The sequence below is a fragment of the Physeter macrocephalus genome, chromosome 11 (genome assembly GCF_002837175.3).
Source record: "Physeter macrocephalus isolate SW-GA chromosome 11, ASM283717v5, whole genome shotgun sequence".
Lineage (NCBI taxonomy): Eukaryota > Metazoa > Chordata > Mammalia > Artiodactyla > Physeteridae > Physeter > Physeter macrocephalus.
In genome coordinates this window covers 34,825,976-34,847,624 of record NC_041224.1, presented here as the reverse complement: position 1 = coordinate 34,847,624, position 21,649 = coordinate 34,825,976, and the positions used below count along the sequence as shown (strand labels likewise).

Below are 21,649 nucleotides of genomic sequence, written 5' to 3'. Positions count from 1 at the left end.
CCCAGGGAGGCCTCTCAGGACCCTCTCCTTTACGGGGCAGGGACTGAACCTCAAAACCGCTTCCTCCCCGCGGTCTTCCTCCCGCCCTCCGCGTGCCCTCTGCCCCACTCCCGGCCCCGTGACCCCTCTTCCGGCCGGGCGGGGGCGCTGTGCGACGCCGAGGCCGTGCGTGGGGGACGCAGGGAGCGCCCGGAAGTGACGCGAAGCTAGCGGAAGTCCCGTCCACCTCGGCGGAAGTTCCTCCTACTCGCCGGCCCTCCCCGCTCCTTCCCCGCAGAAGTCCGGGCAGCAGTCCCTCGTGGCTGATCGGAGGCATGGCGCACTACAACTTCAAGAAGATCACGGTGGTTCCGTCCGCCAAGGTGGGCGGCCCCAAGGGCCCTTCCACCCACACTTTTCTCTGCCGGGTCGCGGGAATCGAGGGTCCGGTTTGTAATGCTGGGCTGAGAGGGGTCGCCTCCTCCGCCAGGCCCCCGTCTTAGACCATGTTCTCTCCAGATTAGGGCCCACGGGTTAGGGGTCTCCCCAGAGGGTGGGGGTCCTTCCTCAGAGATTAGGGCTGCCCGGGGTTAGGATCTCTCCTCAGATGTTAGGGTCCTCCCCAGAGAAGAGGGGGAGAGTCAGGGCAAACTTTATGAAGTAGGTAGGTTTTGAACTGTCCCCAAAGGGTTCGTGGATTCTGCCAGGTGGAAGAGGGGTCGCGGTCAGAGACGAGACCGCGGCGTCCCTCCCGGAGCTAACAGTGTTGCCGGCACCTGTCTTCTTTGCTAGTTTGCACTGGGGAATTCATGCAGAAGTCTTTTATGCCTTAGTTACCTTACCTTAGGAAATTGTATATATAGTGGGTTTTAGTTTTATCTGTTATTTTATGTACTTTCAAAGCCACAGATACGCAAACTGAAACAGTAAAACTGTTTCTCATTAAAAAAATTTTTATTTCTAATTTATGCTTGAGTTGTCTGGCTACTTACGTTTCAGAGGTTCTTAGGTATTTGGAAATTAGGATAACGTGAAGAAAGCGTAGGATAAAATTTATTTCTGCAGCCATTTGCTGAGTGTTTCTTAAAGGCGAGGAACTATAAAGATGAGCAAGTTTTGTATTGAAGATTTAATTAGAAAATGTGTTTGTAGTTTAAAATATATCGTATTGTTAAATATTAGTCTTTTAAGATGGTTTCAAATAAGTGGGTGAAAGTAGACGTTTTTGGTGTAACTGTGTCTTACTTTATTTAATTGCAGGACTTTATTGACTTGACATTGTCGAAGACTCAACGAAAGACTCCGACAGTTATCCATAAACATTATCAAATCCATCGCATTAGACATTTTTATATGAGGAAAGTCAAATTTACTCAGCAGAATTACCATGACAGACTCTCACAGATTCTGACGGATTTCCCCAAATTGGATGTAAGTGATTCTGGGAAACATAAGTGATTATGTAAATATGAGCCTTCAGACCGGGTTAAACCAGGTCTGTCTAGAGATAATGAAGGAAAGAGGAAATAATTGACTTGTCGAAGTTTACTCTGAGAGTTAGTGGCAAAACTGGGAACAGAGTACAGGTGTTTTGATTCCGTAGTATCTTTTTTCCCCCAGTCAAACTCCATCTACCAGGGCCCAGAGCATGCCTCGTTCGGGCTTTTTCTGTAACCTCTAGGCTTGTAGGGACCAACCCGAGCTCTGAAAGCTGTGGACTGAATTCAGAAGCCCGAGCTTCTGGAGACTTGTGTGCTTCCTCTCCTCCCTCTTTCCAAGGCTCCCTTTCCTGTGGCCTCAAGTTGGGCCAGTGGCTTGAGGCCCAGCAGTGTTTGTGATGTTGTTGCTTCATCAGCTAACGACTGTCTGTGTACTGTCTTCACGGGCAAGAAACAGTCTCGTGGGGAGCCGCCTTCTGCATTGAGCCCGCAAAGTTGAGCTCTGCTGTGTAGAGCAGTTTGCTTGTGTGTTTAGCTGTAGGACGCAAGAGAGGACACTGCCTGTGGAGTCCCTGTGTGGGGCGATGCGGTTGCAGGGTTGTTGAGGAGGTGATGGATGTGGGATCTGCGGTACAGCATGAGAGCCTAAATGTGCCACTGCCCTACAACAGTCCCTGAAGGTGGGTTAAGGCAGTGAGAAGAGATTGGTTTATGTGACAGAAATTGCTGTTACAAAATTCTGGGACTTGATAGGTGTTCAGTGACTACTGGCTGGATGAGGGTGTAGTTTCTTGGGAAAGTGTGGGTACTTTAGGAAGTACCTGGGGATAAAGAAGGCAGTAAGTAAGAATGAGATGAAGACACCAGGAAATACCTGATGTGAGCAAACAAAATACTTTGATCTAATCAACACCAGATTTTTGTTGTTCTTTGTAAAAAAAAGAAATTATCTTTTTTATCCGTGGTATCATTTTTTTTTAAATATACATTAGGGATTCAAATTTATGAATATTCTGTTCCTGTTGGCTTTTTTTTTTCAAACTAAAGTTATCTGAGAACAATTTTCGAGTAAAAGGTTGGAGTAGATTATCATTCATTAAACGATTGCTGTGTCTGTTCAGCAGTCATTTTTAAATCCCCTATCTTGTCTAGTAGGGGGAAGAGATAGTAAACGTGAAAACATGTGTCATATGGGTATGGAGATGAGGGAGGGCCACTAGCTGAGCCCTGAAGGAAGCGAGAGCCGTGCACTACCTGGGGAATGAGCACTGAGGCACAGAAACAGCAAGTGCAAAGGCCCCGGGCTCCAGAGTATGGTGTCTTCAAGGAACAGGAACGTCCAGGAGGCGGGTTAGAGAGGGTGTGGGTGGGGCGAGGCGACTTGTGTAGCGGCCTTTGCAGTGGAGCCTGGGACCGGCCTTGCTGGCCTTGCTCTGACTGACTTTCGAAGGAGGACTGGTCTGTGGGGGTAAGAGCACTAGGTGGGGAGCACGGCCGCCAGGGCACTGGTGACTTCAGAGCTGAGGAGCTGAGAAGAGTCTGCCAAGAAGAGGAGCAGAGATGGGTGGATTGTGGGCTCAAGGGAGTTTTAAAACTTTTTAAATGTTTTGGGACAATAATAGCGTAAGGTTGATGGGACAGGGAAGAATTTCTCCAGCTCAGTTCTTGAGTGGTGAGGGGTGGGCTCTGGTGCTCACATGGAGATGGGCCTGGCTGCCCTGCTGACTCCATTTTTCTCTGTGAACTAAACAGTCACTGAACAGGAGAGAGGACCGGGGAGAAGATCCTGCGGGGGGTGAGGAAGAGTAAGAGGTGCGATGTGTTTCCCTAGGAAATTATTCTTCAAGCGTTATTCATATATTGGGAGGAGAAACTGCTGGAGCAAAATGACCACTTTGTTTTTCTTGTTATAGGATATTCATCCATTTTATGCTGATTTGATGAACATTCTGTATGACAAGGATCATTACAAGTTGGCTCTAGGACAAATAAATATTGCCAAAAATTTAGTGGACAAGTAAGGTATTTTCTTAATATAGTATCTTTTAAGTTACTGTTAAAAGAGAGAAAACTCTTACACATTTCTTTTTATGTCTTTCAGTGTTGCTAAAGATTATGTGCGGCTTATGAAATATGGTGATTCTCTCTATCGCTGCAAGCAGCTGAAACGTGCGGCCCTTGGGCGAATGTGTACTATTATCAAAAGACAGAAGCAGAGTTTGGAATATTTGGAACAAGGTACTTGTTATGCATCAGCAAAAACAGTTTTTAGTGCATTCTGTTAACGTACTTGATCCTTGTCGAGAAGTTATTTTTAAAATGTTTATTTTTGTTTTATTTTAGAGATGAGAGGATCAGATTATTTTTCCCAGCCTAGCCTGTAAGAAATTCTAACAGGTTAGATATTACTGAAAAAGCAGCTAGCACTTAACATGCTTACACATTAGTAGCACTATTAAGAAAATTTATGTTTTTCAAGTTTAGTAGGTAAGGCATGTACGTTATAAATCATGGGGAAGTAATAAAACATATAAAAATAAAGTGACTCATAGTTTTACCTGTTACTGACAATATATGGTGCATTTCTTTGTAAAATATGTTAGCATCAAACTGCTACTCCAGTGTTGTTACCTAGTAGTTTTTTTCAGTAGGATGATTTCTTAATTAATGTAGTAGGACTTTTTTTTTTTTTAAATAAGATGTTGGGGGTAGGAGTTTATTAATTAATTTATTTATTTTTGCTGTGTTGGGCCTTCGTTTCTGTGCAAGGACTTTCTCTAGTTGTGGCAGGCGGGGGCCACTCTTCATCACGGTGCTCGGGCCTCTCACTATCGCAGCCTCTCTTGTTGCGGAGCACAGGCTCCAGACGCGCAGGCTCAGTAGTTGTGGCTCACGGGCCTAGTTGCTCTGTGGCATGTGGGATCCTCCCAGACCAGGGCTCGAACCCTTGTCCCCTGCATTAGCAGGCAGATTCTCAACCACTGCGCTACCAGGGAAGCCCCAGTAGGACTTTTATTGAAACAATTTTTTGCCTTTTTGCATGCATATATTTTTACATTTCAAGTGTTTTTAACTGATTCGGTTTTGGACCCCCCCACCCCTCCCACCATCTTGCAAATAATTTGTGACAAGATTGTAACACTGGGCTGCTTTAACAGTGCTTCCAGTGAGCCGTCAGGTCACCAGGGTGGCCCACTGGTGTTGCTGGAGCAGACAAGGCCCCTGAGAGTTTCTCATTACGTGGAAGTAGCCTGCTGCCCAGCCAGGAAGTGATGGCACACACACTTGCTTGAAAATGCTCTTTCAAACATCATCTCTCTTACTCACTTGTCTGGGTTGTGTGGTTTGGGCCCCATCTTGTACCTGTTGGATAGGAATCCATGCTGTGGGGCCTGGGAGCAGGATTCCTGGTACAGCCTGGATGCCCGGTGCCTCTGCAGCTGGTCCCTTCTCCGTTCATTCGTATTCTCTCTGTCACGTACATGATAAATGTTGGAGTGAGGGTAATGTGACCACAGTCCTGGAGTGCGCAGCTAAGTTGAGCAGATCTTCAGCTTTGAGTTTCTTAAGTTTTCTTATGAAATTAAGAACGTTTACCGTAAACTTCTCACAGTGCGTCAGCATCTGTCCCGTCTGCCGACCATTGACCCGAATACAAGGACCCTGCTTCTCTGTGGGTACCCGAATGTCGGCAAGTCCAGCTTCATCAATAAGGTTGGTCCGCCTGACGGCGCGGTGACCGAGGACCTGACTGTGTGGGGTGAGGGCGGCTGCAGTCAGTCCTCTAGTCGGCACTGCCCTGGGCCCAAAACATTGTTCCTCCCATCCTCGAGGATCGACCCTGAACCTGGATGGATATTGCAGTTATGGGGACCATTTTATTTTTGAGTTTTGTGTGTGTCCTACAAGGGACGTTTAAATACGTTTCTGTTAACACATGGACATGCGTGTCCCGGGAACAGTAGTGCCAGGGAGTCACTGTTGACCATGCAGACTGTACCTGCTGAGCTGGCCTTCCCAGGCTCCAGAGGTGTTTCTCAGGTGATGTCACCCGGGTTGCTGTGTCAACTTGCATGTAAACTGTTTGGTTTGTGTAGTGGGAAGTGGTTGCCCTTTACTTAGTGAGTTTATTATCAGAGCTAAAGGAACTGTTTAAGTAACACAGCACCTTAGTTGAGCTCAGGGACCTGAATGGAGTAGAAACAGTGTTTAAAGTGTCAGCTTACAACCAGCAACAGCCCAAGTGCCAAAAAAAAAATGGTTACATGTGTGGCTCTTTGCTACTAAGAACACTCCTGCAGATTTGTAGGTTTTTGTTTTGTCCACAAGTGGCACTGACACAGTGACAGCTGAGCTCTGCAGTGTCTCAGCCGACCTCTCCAGGGCTTGTGAGCCAGCCCTTGGGGGTAAGACGGGCCGCTTAATTAACTAACATTAAACAACAACAGAAAATTCACTCCTCAGTCTCGTGACCACATTTCAGGAGTTCAGGGACCCAGCGTGGCTCGCGGGCCGGTGTGAGGTGCAGGTGTAGAGCGTTCCTGTCATCACAGGAAGTTCTGTTGGGCGTCGCTGGGGCCAGGATGGGTGAGAGGAGGAGCTGGTTGGTGTCCTGCAGGTGCTGGGCCTTCCTTGCTCCCTGATGCCTGATTCATACTCCGCCTCTGCGGCCCGGGTCCTGAGGAAGAGGAGCCCGTCCGCCTGCTGAGGTGCTGGCTCCTGTCAGAGTTGAATCATGTGAGGTTGAATCTCGTGGGTTTTTTTTTGTTTTTTTCCTACCCCAGCAGTTAGTCTCGATAACACGTAGGTGCCGCGTTTACTCTGTTGCAGAGGATACGCAGTACAGGACTTGTTGTTTGTTCCAGGTGACGAGAGCAGATGTGGACGTCCAGCCCTACGCCTTTACCACCAAGTCTCTGTTTGTTGGGCACATGGATTATAAGTATCTGCGCTGGCAGGTGAGAGCTGTCTAAGCTGGGACAGTCGTGGCCTTGTTCCTGGAGTTTGATTCTGGGGATTCCCACAGACTAGTTAGTGTCTGCCCACGTCCCAGTGCATGCAGGGTCACAGGGAAGGCGGGGGGGCGGTCACTGGGAACGATCCCACGGACAAGCTCCGGCAAGCTCAGGGGACGCGGCAGCTCCCAGCAAGCCTTCTGCGCTTGGCTAATGGTGGTGCTTCTGATGGGCCGGTCATCAGAAACCATTTACAAGCTTGACGCAGCCTGTTTCCATAGTCGAATTTAATGTTATGAGAGGTGATGTCATTCCTAGCACGTGGGAGCAGTTATCCCAGTGTTTCTGTGTTGTTGTCACTAATGGAAAGAGGGGTCCTTCTCAGGGTCGTTGGCAAGTTCGTTCTTCAATGAGCTCTGCAGCCCCCTACCCCGTTTTTCATACTTAATTTGTCCTTTTCCCCCGCTGCCTTGTTTCTTTACCGTGGTCAGTTGGGAGCTCTGCATTTTCTTTACCAGCTTTGTCAGAGCTGGTCTGGGTTTGTGAGCGCCCTCGGCCTGTGCTGGGCAAGCAGCTTGTGCAGACGTGGGCTCTGGAGTAATGAGTCTGGCCTTAGGTGGTGGATACTCCGGGGATCCTGGACCACCCTCTGGAGGATCGCAACACCATTGAGATGCAGGCCATCACTGCGCTGGCTCACCTGCGAGCCGCGGTTCTCTACGTGATGGATTTGTCTGAGCAGTGTGGGCACGGACTCGGGGAGCAGCTGGAGCTCTTCCAGAACATCAGGCCACTCTTTGTCAACAAGGTGAGTGTGGGGACCAAGGTTTTAGTTTGTAACCTGCAGTGTGAAGGTAATAATTTCGTTATTTTTCTTTCTTATTCTAGCCTCTTATCATTGTAGCAAACAAATGTGACGTGAAGAGAATAGCTGAACTTTCTGAGGACGATCAGGTAAATCACCTTGTTGTTTTCAATATTTCCTACTAATTCTGAATCTTGTCTTACACAATCAGAGTTGAAAAGGAATGTTAGCGATGCTAGTCTGGTTTTTGTTTTGCAGCTGAGATAATATCCTCACTGATTGAGTCGACGTGACCTTATGAAAGCCCATTAATGGCAAACAGACCATGAGGTTTCCTGGTTCCTACTCTCTCAGAGGCTGTGGGACTGGCCATGTGTGTGGTCGGTATAGCAGCCTTCAGGAGACTGTTTGTTCGGAAGGGGCTGCCTCTCTTGTTGGGGCCTTAAAACGAGCAAAGCACCTCAAGGTTCGCCTCAGCTCCTTGGGCCTGGGCTGCCGGCTGCTCTGGAGCAGCACCTGCCGCGAAGTGTCTAGTGGGAGGCGTTTCTCGGGTGTTACTGGAGTACCTGCTGCACAGATTCTGTGGGGAGATGTTGGGGACTGAGTGAGGGAGGGAAAAGGAGTGTCTGCAGACCTTCCAGAACCGTGACCCTGTCATGTCTGTTGTAATTTTCCAAGTGGCAGGTAACGTCGTTAGCCCTAGGTTTTCAAGCTGTTTGACCCTGTATCCGACCCCGGGAGGCATCTCTCAGGACAAATGCTTCGAGAAGCTCTGCGCTGGTCCAGTGGTTCTGTCTCGTGGCCCCACCAGCAGTGTTGGCATTGCTTTTCGGTGGTAATGCGTCGTAAGTCAGGGCACACCCTGGGCCTCCTCAGTCAGACTCTGGGAGGCCCAGCAGCCAGGTTTGCAAGGCCCCGTTTGGTGTGAGAGGCACTGCGCTTGTCTGGCCTGAGCAGAGGGTCTCTAGGGGGGCTGTGCTCTTGTCTCTGGCTCTCTCTGGTGCTGTTTGGACACTTAATCCTTGGTGAGAACGTGGTGTGTTTAAATAGCCATTCTGGTGTCCCTGGGCACTGCTGTGTACTCTCTATGTTACTGATGATGTAAACGCTGATGTCAGAGAATTCTCTTTTCTTTGAAAGGATCAGATACTTATTGGGTGATCTCAGTTTTTCAGGCTAAGAGCACTGGAGTGTGGAGGGGAGGGCAGGGCAGGAGTGATCGTTGTGCCAGAAGCTCAGCCCTTGGGGGTTAGACGCGCCCAAGTCCTGCCCCCACTGCCAGCTCTGATGGAGCTTCAGTGGTGGGAACAGTTGCATCGCTGGGTTGGGAAGCAGGGTTGCGGGTGCTGTGAACGCTGGTCAGCGCCGCGTGGGGCCTGCCCTGTGTCGGTCGGTGACTGATGTCTCTGGAGCTGCAGTGCAGGTTCTGCCCTGTCTTGCACGAGGCACATGGCGGCAGGTGCGGTGTCTTATGCGGGTCATGCTGGTAGGTGGTATGATTGGTTTTTCCAGGGAGCGGCGGGAGCAGAACTCATTCCTGAGAAGCTTGACTGCCGTAAATTGGCCACCTGTGTCTGAGTGTTGTCACATGGTCAGGCCGGCAGTAAGGTGTCGGGTGGCGTTGGTGGAGGCGCAAATGAAGTTCCTTGTCCTGGGGTCTTGATGGTTCCCTCGTAGCTGGATTCATACATGTTGCTGTATCGTTTTCTAAGGAATTATCTTAGGTGTGGAGGCCAGGTATTTTATAAAAAATAGCGTTGAGAATATTCTCTATGAAAATCTGTATCTTAATTTTCTCAAGGTTCTCTTCAGAAGGGTAGGTCTCACAGAATGTTCCAGAGAGCCTCTGGTTTGCTTGCTCTAGTCTGATTTGATCCTCCCCGTAATGTATATTTTCTTTTCTTTTTAAAAAAATATTTATTTATTTATTTTTGGCTGCGTTGGGTCTTCATTGCTAAGTGCGGGCTTTCTCTAGTTGCGGTGAGTCGCCCGGGGCTACTCTTCATTGCGGTGCATGGGCTTACGTTGCAGTGGCTTCTCTTGTCGTGGAGCATGGGCTCTAGGTGCGCAGGCTTCAGTAGTTATAGCACGCGGGCCCAGTAGTTATGGCTTGCAGGCTCTAGAGCGCAGGCTCAGTAGTTGTGGTGCACGGGCTTAGTTGGTCTGCAGCATGTGGGATCTTCCCGGACCAGGGCTTGAACCCGGGTCCCCTGCATTGGCAGGCGGATTCTTAACCACTGCACCACCAGGGAAGCCCCTGTATTTTCTTAATCACAGCTGAGTATAGGGAAAAATAAATAACTGTTTTGGGGAGATGTCCTTCAAAAGAGTTAAGAAACCACAGATGTGTTAATTATAATTAGCATTTATAGCACCCATTTGAGGAGAAGTAAAATTTGTTCATGGGGAACTGGGGATAAACGCAGCTCTCATTTGTCCTTTGTATTCCCAGAAAATATTTCTAGATCTGCAGGCTGAAGGGTTTTCTGTGGTGGAGACCAGCACCCTGACGGAGGAAGGGGTTATTAAAGTGAAGACAGAGGTCAGTGCTTCCTCACAAGCAGGGTTGATCCCTTTCCTTGACAGGAATGTTTCTCTCTGGGTGTTAACAACCCTGAGCACTAGTAGCTCCGCCTGAGAGATGAATCCCGGGGCCCCCACCCGCCCAGTGAACATGGCGGGGTGTGAAGAGATGCTCACACTCCCAGCACAGGTCATTTTCACTTAGTCCTGCTGCCTCAGGGTTCTTCCTCAGGCTGGGCCTGACCCTGACCTGGGAAGGAAGAGAGAGGTCCCCTCCGCACCCGGCCCACCCTCCCCCGTCCCGGAGCGTGAGGTCTGCCCCAGGGCAGTTACTTGGAACTTGGGGGTCCCAGCACTCAGCCATCAGATGCTACCTCTGAGGGAAAAGAGTAGCAGGTTCCAAACCTGGGGACCGTCCTCTGGTTATGGGGGCTCTGGTTCCTGGTTCCTTCCAGAAGGCAACATGAGGCTGTGCCGGGTGCCCTGTGACCTGATGCCATGTTTTCTCACCTTCTTAGGCTTGTGACAGGCTTTTGGCTCATCGAGTTGAAACTAAAATGAAAGGAAATAAAGTGAACGAGGTGCTGAACAGACTGCATTTGGCTGTTCCCAGCAGAAGAGATGACAAGGTAAAGCTGCCTGTGGAGGCCCTTGAGGCGCAGGGTGTTGCATGGCTGGTGGGGACCCACGCGCCTGCCTCCCCGGTAGTGGATTTCCCGGGTGTTCTCGCGTCTTTCTCAGAATGAAAGTTATGCCATGTATGTCAGGAAGAATTGAAGCGGTGAGAGGAAGAGTATGAAGAGCCAGGTTAAACCTGCTCCCCCACCAGAGGCTGTTACTGTAACTCTCGGCTTGTCTATTGGTCCAGAAACATTTTGGCATATAAGCTTTTTTTAAAAAACTTTAAACACGGGAATATATTTTCTTTCAAATTTTTCATTTTCTTGCTATAAAAACTAGTGCTCAAGGGTACGTTTTCATACATAGGTCTCTGTTTTTAATTGCAAATATATCTGTAGAGTGAATTTTAAGGCATGGCATCGAAAATGTCATTGTCCTCCAACAATGCCTTGCAGGTTTATACTCCTGAAGGTTTGAGAATGCACGCTTCCTGTTGTGTCAGTGTGACGGACTAAAGATGCTTCCATTGTTGTGATGTGTTTCTTTTTTTCTTTTTTTTTTTTTTGCTGTGCTGCACAGCTTGCGGGATCTAGTTCCCCAACCAGCGATTGAACCCAGGACCATGTCAGTGAAAGCCCAGAATCCTACCCGCTAGGCTACCTGGGAATTCCCACTTTTTATTTATTTATTTTAATGTTTCTTATGTATTTATTCATTCAACACTAATTTTTGGCAGCTAGTCTAGGCATTAACAATACAGGTAAAGATCACTGTCAGTGACATTGTTAATGATTTTTATCATATTTTGTCTCAAAAAGTTACACCCGTTTTCAGTTTTTTTCATTACCACACTTTTTTTCCCCAAAATAAAGTGGAAATTACATTATAAGAAGTGATATTTCTACACTGTAGTTTCAGGTAGTCACACGCAGTGATTATTCAACATGATTGTTTTCAGTTAGTGAACATCATGTGGAACAGGATGTGTATCTTGGTATTGACATACTTATTTGCTTTTTCACTTTAGGTTATCTCTTACTGATTTGTAATTTTTATATTAAGGAAATCAGACTCTTGTATGTTCTGTAGATTTGTTTCCTTTTTGTCAAAGGTATTTTTTCTTCTGTATTCTGATGGTTCAATTTTTAAAATTTTACCTTTTTTTTAATAGAAGTCTTCATTTAGTTGTGATTTTATCTTGTTCATGGGAAGCAGGTGGTGGTCTTCACCCAGCTCATCGTTTATCTCAGGACTGATGGCTGGATGATGTGTCTTCCCGTCGTATTCCCTTCTGTGCTTGGGCTTATGTTTGAATTTCTCCTGTTCATTGATCTGCTTTATTTCTCCTGTATTGCTTTCTTCGTTCATAAATTTTCTTGATTCTCTTACCGTTTGTTTTTTCTAAATAAACTTTAGAATCGGTTACGGAGCCTTCCCAGCTTCCTTGCCCAGACTGGCCCTGCACCTTCCCCTCTCCCCCAGATCATCTTGGTTTTTAGTTGGTCTGGGTGTGGTTTTGTGTTTCCCTTGCAGATGGAGAATTTGCTTGTAGTTTTTCATCTTTGTGTTTTGATTTAGCAAGGCATTTCATGTAGGTATTTCCACTCATGTCTTCTCAGGAGCGGCCCCCATTCATCCCTGAAGGAGTCGTGGCACGCAGAAAGAGAATGGAGCTCGGGGAGCCGAAGAGGAGGCGGGTAGGTGACGGGAGCGCCCATGGGCCTGCGCTGGAGAGCATGTGTGGGGCAGGGCTTTGGAACATAAACCCTCTGGGGCCTGGACACCCTCCTGGGTGGAGGGGCCAGGTCCGCCAGTGGCAGAAACAGCTTTCCCACCAGAAATGGGCGCTGAGCCTCAGGTGCTGAAAGGATTGGCTCTTCAGTTGGAGAAGGGGTGATTCCACAGGGAAGGGAGGGGGCCCAGCAGTTCTGGATCTGAAGGTCAAATAGCGCTGATGAAAACTGTGTTTTCATTGCAGGAACGGGACATTGAGCTGGAAATGGGAGATGATTATATTCTGGATCTTCAAAGTAAGGGCTCAAATGTGATAGTTGTTTTCAGATGCCAGTTGTGTGAAAAATGTGAAAGTGCATTAATGGGTGCAAGTCTTCCAGCATTTTGTTAATTTAATTTCTTGAAGGCGAGAGGTTGCATACTGCCAGGACTCTGAGATTTTTTCCTTCCAGGTAGTTTTCTGTGAGTGATCATTTCTGTAGCTTTCCTAGCATATAAGTGTTGGACCAGGTTGATATTGCTGATAATCTGTTGTTCATGCCTTTGGACACTTGATCCTGAGGTACTGATGGGTTTTAGGATGTGCTTGGAGCAATCCTTTGGTCGAGCACGTTACCTTGCTTACCTAGTGTTGAACACAAGTGCTCTGTTGTCTTCACAGGTGTAGGACTTGGCGTAAGTGGTGGCTCGTTTGGGGCACACAGTAGTTGATGTTAAAAACAACTATAAACTTTTTGTTCTTTGACCTTTAGAGTACTGGGATATAATGAATTCATCTGAGAAACATGATAAGATACCTGAGATCTGGGAAGGCCATAACATAGCCGACTATATTGATCCTGACATCATGCAGGTTTGTGTCACTAGTTAAATTATGTGACTTTTATTCCTCTTTAACACAACCACCGAAAGACACGCACACAGCTTTCCACTCACCTCTGTCCGTGGCCCTCGTTCCTTCTACACCCACCAAGACCCCGGGGGCCCTGCCTCCTGGGGCCCTGCACATGCAGCACCATGTCCCTGCACCAGGTGCTGGTGCAGACTCTCCCCTTCCTCCCTGACCTCCCGCCTGAGCTCCTTGTGCTGGTCTCAGGGGCGGCCTCACTTCATAAGGGAGTCCCCGGGGCATGGACGCCCTCGTCGCCACCCCATGTGGGCCCCTCTGGCTGCAGGTGCGGCTCGCTCGCTGCCCGACCCCTTGTCTTCCCCAAGTTCTGCCCCAGCACACGCAGTTGTTTGCTGTTTCTTAACATATGAGTGTCCACAGGAAACAAAAACTTCTTAGACCCTGTGTTCTCCTTTAGTTGCTATCCTTTCTCTCCTGAGTCAAGTTTTTTTTTTTTAATGTGTTAAAGTGTATAGTTAAGTAGCATCTAGTACCTTCATGGTGTTGTGCAACCACCACCTCTCTGTAGTTCCAGAACCTTTTCATCATCCTCAAAGTAACTCCCAGTACTCGATAAATAATCACTTCCTAGTCTCCCCTCCCCATAGCCTCAGGCAACCACAAATTTTTTTTCTGTCTCTCTAGATTTGCCTGTTTTATATATTTTATATAAATGGAGTCTTACAGTATGTTGATCTTACTCCACTTAGCATAATATTTTCAAGGTTCGCCCATGTTGTAGCATGTGTTAGAGCTTTCATTCCTTTTTATTGCTTAGTGATATTCTATTTTATATGTGTAGCACATTTTGTTTATCCATTCATCCGTTGATGGACGTAGGGTTGTTTCCACTGTTTGGGTATTGTGATTAGTGCTACTGTGAACATTGATGGATAAGTATTGAGGGCCTGTTTTCAACACTTTGGGGCAGAGTCCTAGGAGTAGAGTTGCTGGGTCATAAGATAATTTTATGTTTCACTTTTTGAGGAACTGCCAGCCAAGTTTTAAAAAAAATATTTTATAAATGTTTGCAACGTATGTTCCTTGTTTCCTTTGTTATTCACTCCTCAGTTCTCAAATAGCATCCTTAATTTATATTTCATGTCTTAATCTCTTCAGTTGTGCCTCTTGCTTTGTCTCTTACTCTGTGGCATCCCGTTTCCATAGTCTGGGCTCAGATGGCCTGACCTGGCCTTCCCGTCCAGCCTCCCTCCCTATGCCTTTTCATGCTAGTACTGATGGGGGTACCTCTGACTCGGGTTCCTGTCAAGGTTTATTTGTTATATGTATTTAAAAATTTTATTAACTGTATGGCCAACGAGCTTGTGTTTGGGATGGCTTTGGGATGGATACACGGGCTGTCGTGGTCCAAGGCCAGTTCAGATTCATGTTCTCAGTTCTTCAAGAATGGAGGGTCTTTCATGTATCTGCTGGGGGCGAGGGGAACATTTTACACGTTTTAACCTCAGCGTTGGGAGTGGTTGTTTCTAAAGAAGGTAAAGAAGTGGCACAGAATAGTCTGTGGCTGTCAGCTTAGTCTTTGTGCTCATCTCCGCACGAAGCCTGTTTGTGGGGAGGTGAGCCCTGGCACAGAGGGCGAGGCCCACGTGAGTCTGGACCTGGGTGTTCATCATACCCCGAAAGGCTTAGGGGAAACCTGGTTTCTCTAAAGATTGTTACACTTGTTTATGAGTTTTTCATTGTTGGCTTTGTTTAATTATGACTTTTTAAAAAGAAATTGGAAGAGTTAGAAAAAGAAGAAGAGCTAAGAACAGCTGCTGGAGTGTATGACAGTGAATCTGAAACTGAAGATGAAGAAATGGCAGAAATCCAACAGCTGGCAAAACAGATTAGGGAAAAAAAGAAGTTGAAGATTCTGCAGTCCAGAGAGAAGGACACACAGGGACCCAGGATGCCTCGGACAGCCAAGAAGGCAAGTGTCGTGTCGTGTCCAAGAGCGTCACCTATTTCTTTGTGTATTGGAGTCTTGTATGGTCCATGCTAAACATGCTTCACTTTGTTTTGTTGGTATAAGTTGACTTTTGAGGTTGAGTGAGTGTTGATCTTTCATATTCTGAGTATTACCCCTTCTTGGTGACTTTCACTGTTGGATTCAACCCCTTTGTAGCTGTACAAATGAAGATTGTGAGTTACACATAAATTTGTAGAGGTAAAGTCATCAATTAACACATTCTTATTCTTTAATTCTTTATTAGGAGTCATCTTTTACAATTTACAGAAAAACTAACCCAATCTAACTTGGGGCCAAAGGTGATTTAACTGGGCCCTATGACTGGTTAGGATGGGGAAGTACACACTGAGGCACAAGTGGATCAGATGGTGTCAGGGTCCTTCCAGTTCTCAGGTCCATCTTCTTGGCATCTTCCTCCTGCTCCGTGCTCTTGTCTGGAGGCACAGCTCCCCAGGGAAAGAGGATGGTGTGCGGGGCAGTTAGAGTGAGATGCGACAGGAGGGAAAATGTCGGATGCTAGGCACCTCTCCATGGAGGATATTCACGTGTTCGAAATACTGTTTCTGTGTGGTGGCGAATGACTGTCTTTTGACAGACGTGGCCATCGCTGTATCCGCCCCATCGTGGGGCTCCGTGTGCTTGGGAGGAGATGCTGGCTTCTGGGGTCTGCATGTGGGAATCCCCGGGGAGCTGAGCGGAATCCAGGGGCAACACGTACGTCGTCCCGCTCAGAAAAATTGCCCAGAAAATGTTAATTTTCATGTTATTTAATGAGTTGTCCAAAAACATACACATGAGCCCAAGTAAAAGAATTTCTAAAAAAGTGTATCATGGATCATGGTAGAAGGTACCGTTTCCCTTGAAATTTTTTTTTAAACATTTTATCAAACTAATTTTGCTTAAAACAATGTCCGTTTCTGCCTTCAGGTTCAGCGGAAGGTTTTGGAGGATGAGATGCGCAGTCTCGGTGTCGACATGGACAACAAAGACAATGTGAGTGCAGACGGCCTCAGAGCCATGGGTGGGGCGGCGCCGTCCTGGGAACCAGGGCAGGAGTGGGTTACAGAGGAGTTAGCACTTCCGGGGTTTGTGCTGAGAATTATGTTGTTTTGTGCAGTTTTTAGTACTTGAGCTGCAACTTTGATTTTGGTGACTGATGTCTTCACGTAGAGCTTCAGTTTAGACACCAGGTAAACGTGAGGTGGTCTTGAGTTTCTTGGCGTGAGAGGAACGTAGGCTGTAAATAGCTCAAAGCTGTTCCTCGGAGCCCAGAGGTTAGAAGGCATTTCAGGTACCTTTTTCAGGATCCCAGTTTTTCTTGCTTGATGAATTACTCTGGAGAATGCACATCTTTGTGTGAAAGAACGTCTTCATGTTCTGGATTGTTTTCTCAAAACAGATTCCAAAAAGTGGAATTACCGAAACAAAGGATGACATTGTGTTAGACTAATTCGGATTTTGATCAGCAGTGTGTGAGCGTATCCTGCTCACTTGGGGTGTTATTTTAATGTTCACATATGGCTTCTGACTTTGGATTGTTTATCAGGTGCTGGGCTCTAGGGTGCCTGCCTCTCACATTGTGTCATCTTATTTCAAAACAGTAACACGAGGGGGCGCCACGGGCCGGGTGCCAAGCTGCTGGCTTGCAGAGCTGGATCTCAGCACCCACAAGGCTGAGCTTTCAGGCGGCTATCACTGTGTTCAGGTGGATGATCCCGGAAGGGGGGCATGAAGGAGAGACAGCTCTTTACATAAATTGTGCTGCTAATGTGGCTGAACAGGCAGCTCTAAGTAAAGTTTTTTAAATGGAGTTAAAATCAGCTCTGTAACTTAAAGCAGCTGTGGAAGTGAAAAAGAGTATTTGGGACTTCCCTGGTGACGCGGTGGTTAAGAATCCGCTTGCCAATGCAGGGGACACAGGTTCGAGCCCTGGTCCGGGAAGATCCCTCATGCCGCGGAGCAACTAAACCCGTGCGCCACAACTACTGAGCCTGCTCTCTAGAGCCCGCGAGCCACAACAACTGACCCCGTGTGCCACAACTTCTGAAGCCCACGTGCCCAGAGCCTGTGCTCTGCAATAAGAGAAGCCACCATAATGAAAAGCCCGTGCACCACAATGAAGAGTAGCCCCCGCTCACAGCAACTAGAGAAAACCTGTGCGCAGCAACAAAGACCCAATGCAGCCAAAAAAAAAAAGTGTTTGACCAGTAATTAATGTGAAGTTAACTGTGTATTTTAAATGTATTTAACTTATTTGACAGTTGTTCTAACAAACACTGCACGTGCCTTCTCCCCTCGTTGGAATAATTTCATGTTTGTCACTAAGGCTGGGACCCTGAGGCACTGAAGATTGCTTTCTGTGTGTTTCAGGCCCATTATGTGGTCCAGGCTAGAAGGTCTCGGAGTGTCACAAGGAAAAGGAAGCGGGAAGACTCTGTCCCACCCACGTCTGTGGCCCGGATTCGCAGTTGCTCTCGGACCCCACGTGATGTCTCTGGTCTCCGGGACGTCAAGGTTAGTCCTTGTAAGGTGTAATTAATAAAATGGTAGCTTCTACTGTTGATCACATGAGAGCTCAGGGCACACGCTTGGATCTGCAAGAACTGCGGGGTGGGGATGGGGGAGTGGGCGTTGGCTGTGTGCTGTACCCTGAGAGGCAGGCTTGGGCCTGGCACAGCCGAGTGTCCCTGGACCTTTGCCCTCAGTGCATGTGTTCCTTGTTGGGGTGGACAGAGCTGGGTGTAGTAATAGCACCACAGCCTGAGCCTCTGTCCTAGCCGCTCAGGGCTGTGCTAGGAAACGGTCCTGCTCAGAACCTGGACATGGGGCCTTCACCCACCACAGGCGCATGTGGGGAGCCAGCCCAGAGAGAGCTGTTTGGGAATCTTTTGGGAAAGACACTTTGGATGTATACCGTCTCTTTTGCTGAAACTTTTTATTTTTTAATAAACACAAAAATGATCAGTTATAGCATTTTGAAAATTCAGATGAGAAAAGTTTGTGTATAAACTTACAAGCAGTCTCCCTTTTCGGAGCCCAAGTTTCCCATTCCACCATGCCGTCTCCATCTGGTAGTCTGGATTTAACACCAGCATTGACACTTGTCAGCCAGATGTGAGTAGTTTCATGGGCCGGAATCTCAGTGTCCCGTGTGTCTGAGAGGAAGTCCAGGTCTGAGTGTATCTGGTCCCTGTAGGTACGAGACTTGTCTGGGTAGTTTCCATCTTGCAGATACTGGTTGAGCTCCTGCAGGTACTGTCGTGGATCCACGGGAACATGGTGTGAGTGAGACTCACCAGGGTTTCTCTTCACAGCACAGACCCGGACCGTTCTGACAGAGTGTTAACAGGTAATGGAAATTTGCTTGGAAATTAGGTTTTCCACAGCTGACGTGTTTTTCTTCTCCTTTATAGATGGTGAAGAAAGCCAAGACCATGATGAAGAACGCTCAGAAGAAGATGAATCGCTTGGGGAGGAAAGGGGAGGCAGACAGACATGTGTTTGACATGAAACCCAAGCACCTGCTCTCGGGAAAGAGGAAAGCTGGTAAAAAGGACAGGAGATAGTGTCCATCGCAACTGAAGCGCTTTGGCTCGACTTCTTCCTGGTTTGGTTTCACAGAATTGAAGTCGTGATCTGTAAACTGAACGTGACAGTGGAATAACTCAAGCACTTGTTGCTTTGCTGAAAGCTGTGGTTACCCGATAACTGTCCAGGTGTGGGGGATTTTTATCGCTGCATAATACAGATATTTTGAGCAGGCAGTGGTTTCTCATTTATGGAGTTTTGGTTGCTTCAGACTTGCAGGGCTGGAAGGATATATTTATGTGACTTGTTTTTGATGGAGAAAAATCTTACTCTCTTGTGCAACGGGGAACTTTGGTTTCACTGCATGTGTAGAGTCCTTAGCTGGTGAAAACTTACAGATGTCAGGATGCCAGGACTAAGTTATCTTCTAATCCTTTTGTACAGTGTACTGTTGTAGTCTGTCTTCAACTAGTTTATCCAAAATAAACTTCCCAAAGAAAGCAGTTTTATTTAGTTGGTTTTGTTTTTGTTTTTTTAGTTACAAATCACTGTCAGTTTGGGCAGATGAAAAGGGAAAAGAAAGTAAATGGCAATTCTTTTTCGTTTTCAAAGCGAAAAATACTTTTTAGTGGAACAGAATGTTGCCTAAGTTACTAAAGCAGTTAAATGTGGGCATCTGCTGCTTGTGTCCACTGCTGAAAATTAATTTATTTTGAGTAGAAATCATTGTGAGGTACATGCCCAGTAAAACGTAGGAAATTAACATTTTAGAATATTAAGTGCTTAAAACGTCACTTCTCGACCACAAAACTGCCGTGGCCACCGCTTTGTGTGCAGTTTCAAGCATCCCCTCTGCTGACTCACGGCATTTCTAAGTGCACCTATGTGGGAGTCTTCCAGTGTCATGCAGTGTAATTCAAGGTGTGTTTGAAAGTTGCATTACATTTTGGGGATCCAAAGTAAAATTTTCATTTGTTTATGCTGAGAAAGATTATGTAAAGAGAAACCTGTTGAGTGTCAGGTGAGAGGGAGTAGGAAGCACCGGAGTCCCTCTCCTCCCAGGTTACAGTGGCTCTGGCAGAATCTGTGCTGTAACTATTGAATATTTGGGACTCCAGCATCTTTAAAGGCTCACCTCTTCCAGGGAAAGGCTCCATGGTAAACCAGTTTGTCAGTTTTAGCCCCTGTGGCTTAGCAATTGCCTCACCTCTCACCCCAAACCCTGTGGCAGTCACTGTACCTGTGTTTCTGGACGTGCTTGTGGGATTCAGATTGGGTCCTAAGGGCCTTGTTCTCCAAATATTAGGATTTTGTTTTGATTGACAGTTGCTGCTTCTGATGGCAGAGGTTTGTTTATACAGAGATGGATCCCCATCAGCTGAATTTGAAGGGTCAGTGCCTGTTTCTTTTTCCCTTGCATTTTTCCTTTTTTACCCCTTTGGAGAGCTAGAGATGTGAGGATTAGGACTTAAGAAAGAAAGCACTGCTGGCTCAGGGGAATTTAGAAAGTCAGCATGTCTGTGTCCAGGGAAAGACACACAGTCGGAAAGGAAGTGAGAGACGTGAAGACCTCGGGTGGTACAGATGCCCAACAACAACTAAAAATTCACATACAAAGAAATAGGAAAGTGTGTGGTCCATTAAAGGAAAAAACTGAGAAACTGTCCCTCAGGAAGACATGACAGACTTACTAGACACTGCCTTAAAGATGCTCAAGGAGCTAAAGGAAGACGTGGACAAAGTCAGAAAAAACAATGAACAAACCAGGAATATCATCAATAAAGAGAATAAAGTTTTATAGACGGCTTCCTCTGCTCTGTACCTGTTGTCAGTGGTTTGCCCAGCATCTAACAAACAGTCTAAGATGCCACGGCCCATATGGCAACCACTAGCCACTGTAGCCACCCAGTAACTGGTTACATGTGTCTTTTAGCCTAAAAGTTCCTACTAAAGAACTAGAAACAATATAAAAATGCATTTTGAAGCTCTATGTCATTTATCACTTAAGCTACCGTAGGCGGGTTGACCTATTAACTGTATTGAAGTTTTAACAAACTAGACAACAGTATCAAAATGTGGTAATTTAGTTTTGTTTTTATTTTTCAATAAAGTTACTATTAGCTACACAGTCTTGCCTGAAATTAACTGTTCAGGGTTAACAAATGGATTTTTCTACTGAATTTATAAAACATTTAGCTTTGTAAGAAACAAATTTTTATCTTTTTCTTCATTACTTATTAATACACAGCATTCAAAGATAATAAAGCTGTCTTAAGATTTCAAATCTGAGAAGTCTATGACAAGAGTTTAAAGAAGTACATTAGTCAGTGTACTTTAAATATTAATACACACATATTCCATAACCCAAATCTATTTAATATGAACGTTAGCCTTTCTTTTTGATAATTTTCCCCCTACAACACGGCCTGACTCAGCAGAACAGTGGTTCTCAGCTGTGGGTAACGCTGTCCTCGAGGAGACATTTGGCATCTGGTGTCACTGGGCTGTCATGGGGGGAGGGGTGCCAACAGCATTTTTTTTTTTTTTTTGTGGTATGCGGGCCTCCCTCTGTTGTGGCCTCTCCCGTTGCGGAGCACAGGCTCCGGACGCGCAGGCCCAGCGGCCATGGCTCACGGGCCCAGCTGCTCCGCGTCATGCGGGATCCTCCCAGACCAGGGCGCGAACCCGGTTCCCCTGCATCAGCAGGCGGACACGCAACCACTGCGCCACCAGGGAAGCCCTCAACAGCATTTTTTAATGTAGAACCTGGGGATGCTGCTAAATCCTACAACACAAAGGATGAGCCCCCAAAAGAATTATCCAACCCAAACATCAGCAGTGCCAAGGTTAAAATACCCTGTTGTAGAGTATGACCCAACTGACCCAAGTTCCATTTTACAAATAGCCTGTCCCCAGTGACTCTGAAAACCACAGACTTTGCTAATCAGCAACGATTATTTAAATGACTTAACCTAGCCAATGTCATTACCAAAAACAATGTTTGACTTTAAGTATCAAAATGCTTCAGAATGATTAAAACACAAAATTAACAATGACAGAAATCAGGATATATACCATTGAATTCCCTTGAACCTGTTCTATATTAATCTCAATCTGAAAAGTTAATTTGAACTGTTTTGAAGTAGATAAACAAATAGTTTCCATTGCACATTCTTCTGGACTATGATAAAAATTTAAAGATAC

At 46.6% G+C, this 21,649-nt stretch overlaps 1 protein-coding gene across 1 annotated transcript; it reads left to right on the top strand.

Annotated features, from left to right (window-relative positions):
• The first annotated feature begins 243 nt into the window (after positions 1-243).
• GTPBP4 (GTP binding protein 4) lies at positions 244-21,261 on the top strand. Its single transcript, XM_007102298.4, has 17 exons — positions 244-362; positions 1,240-1,410; positions 3,332-3,435; positions 3,520-3,656; positions 5,032-5,132; positions 6,284-6,376; positions 6,990-7,181; positions 7,262-7,327; positions 9,631-9,720; positions 10,220-10,330; positions 11,942-12,019; positions 12,301-12,352; positions 12,809-12,909; positions 14,681-14,878; positions 15,845-15,910; positions 17,288-17,431; positions 18,331-21,261. The coding sequence occupies exons 1-17, from the start codon at positions 315-317 to the stop codon at positions 18,481-18,483; spliced, it is 1,905 nt and encodes a 634-aa protein (XP_007102360.1). The 5' UTR covers positions 244-314; the 3' UTR covers positions 18,484-21,261.
• Positions 21,262-21,649: the final 388 nt, after the last annotated feature.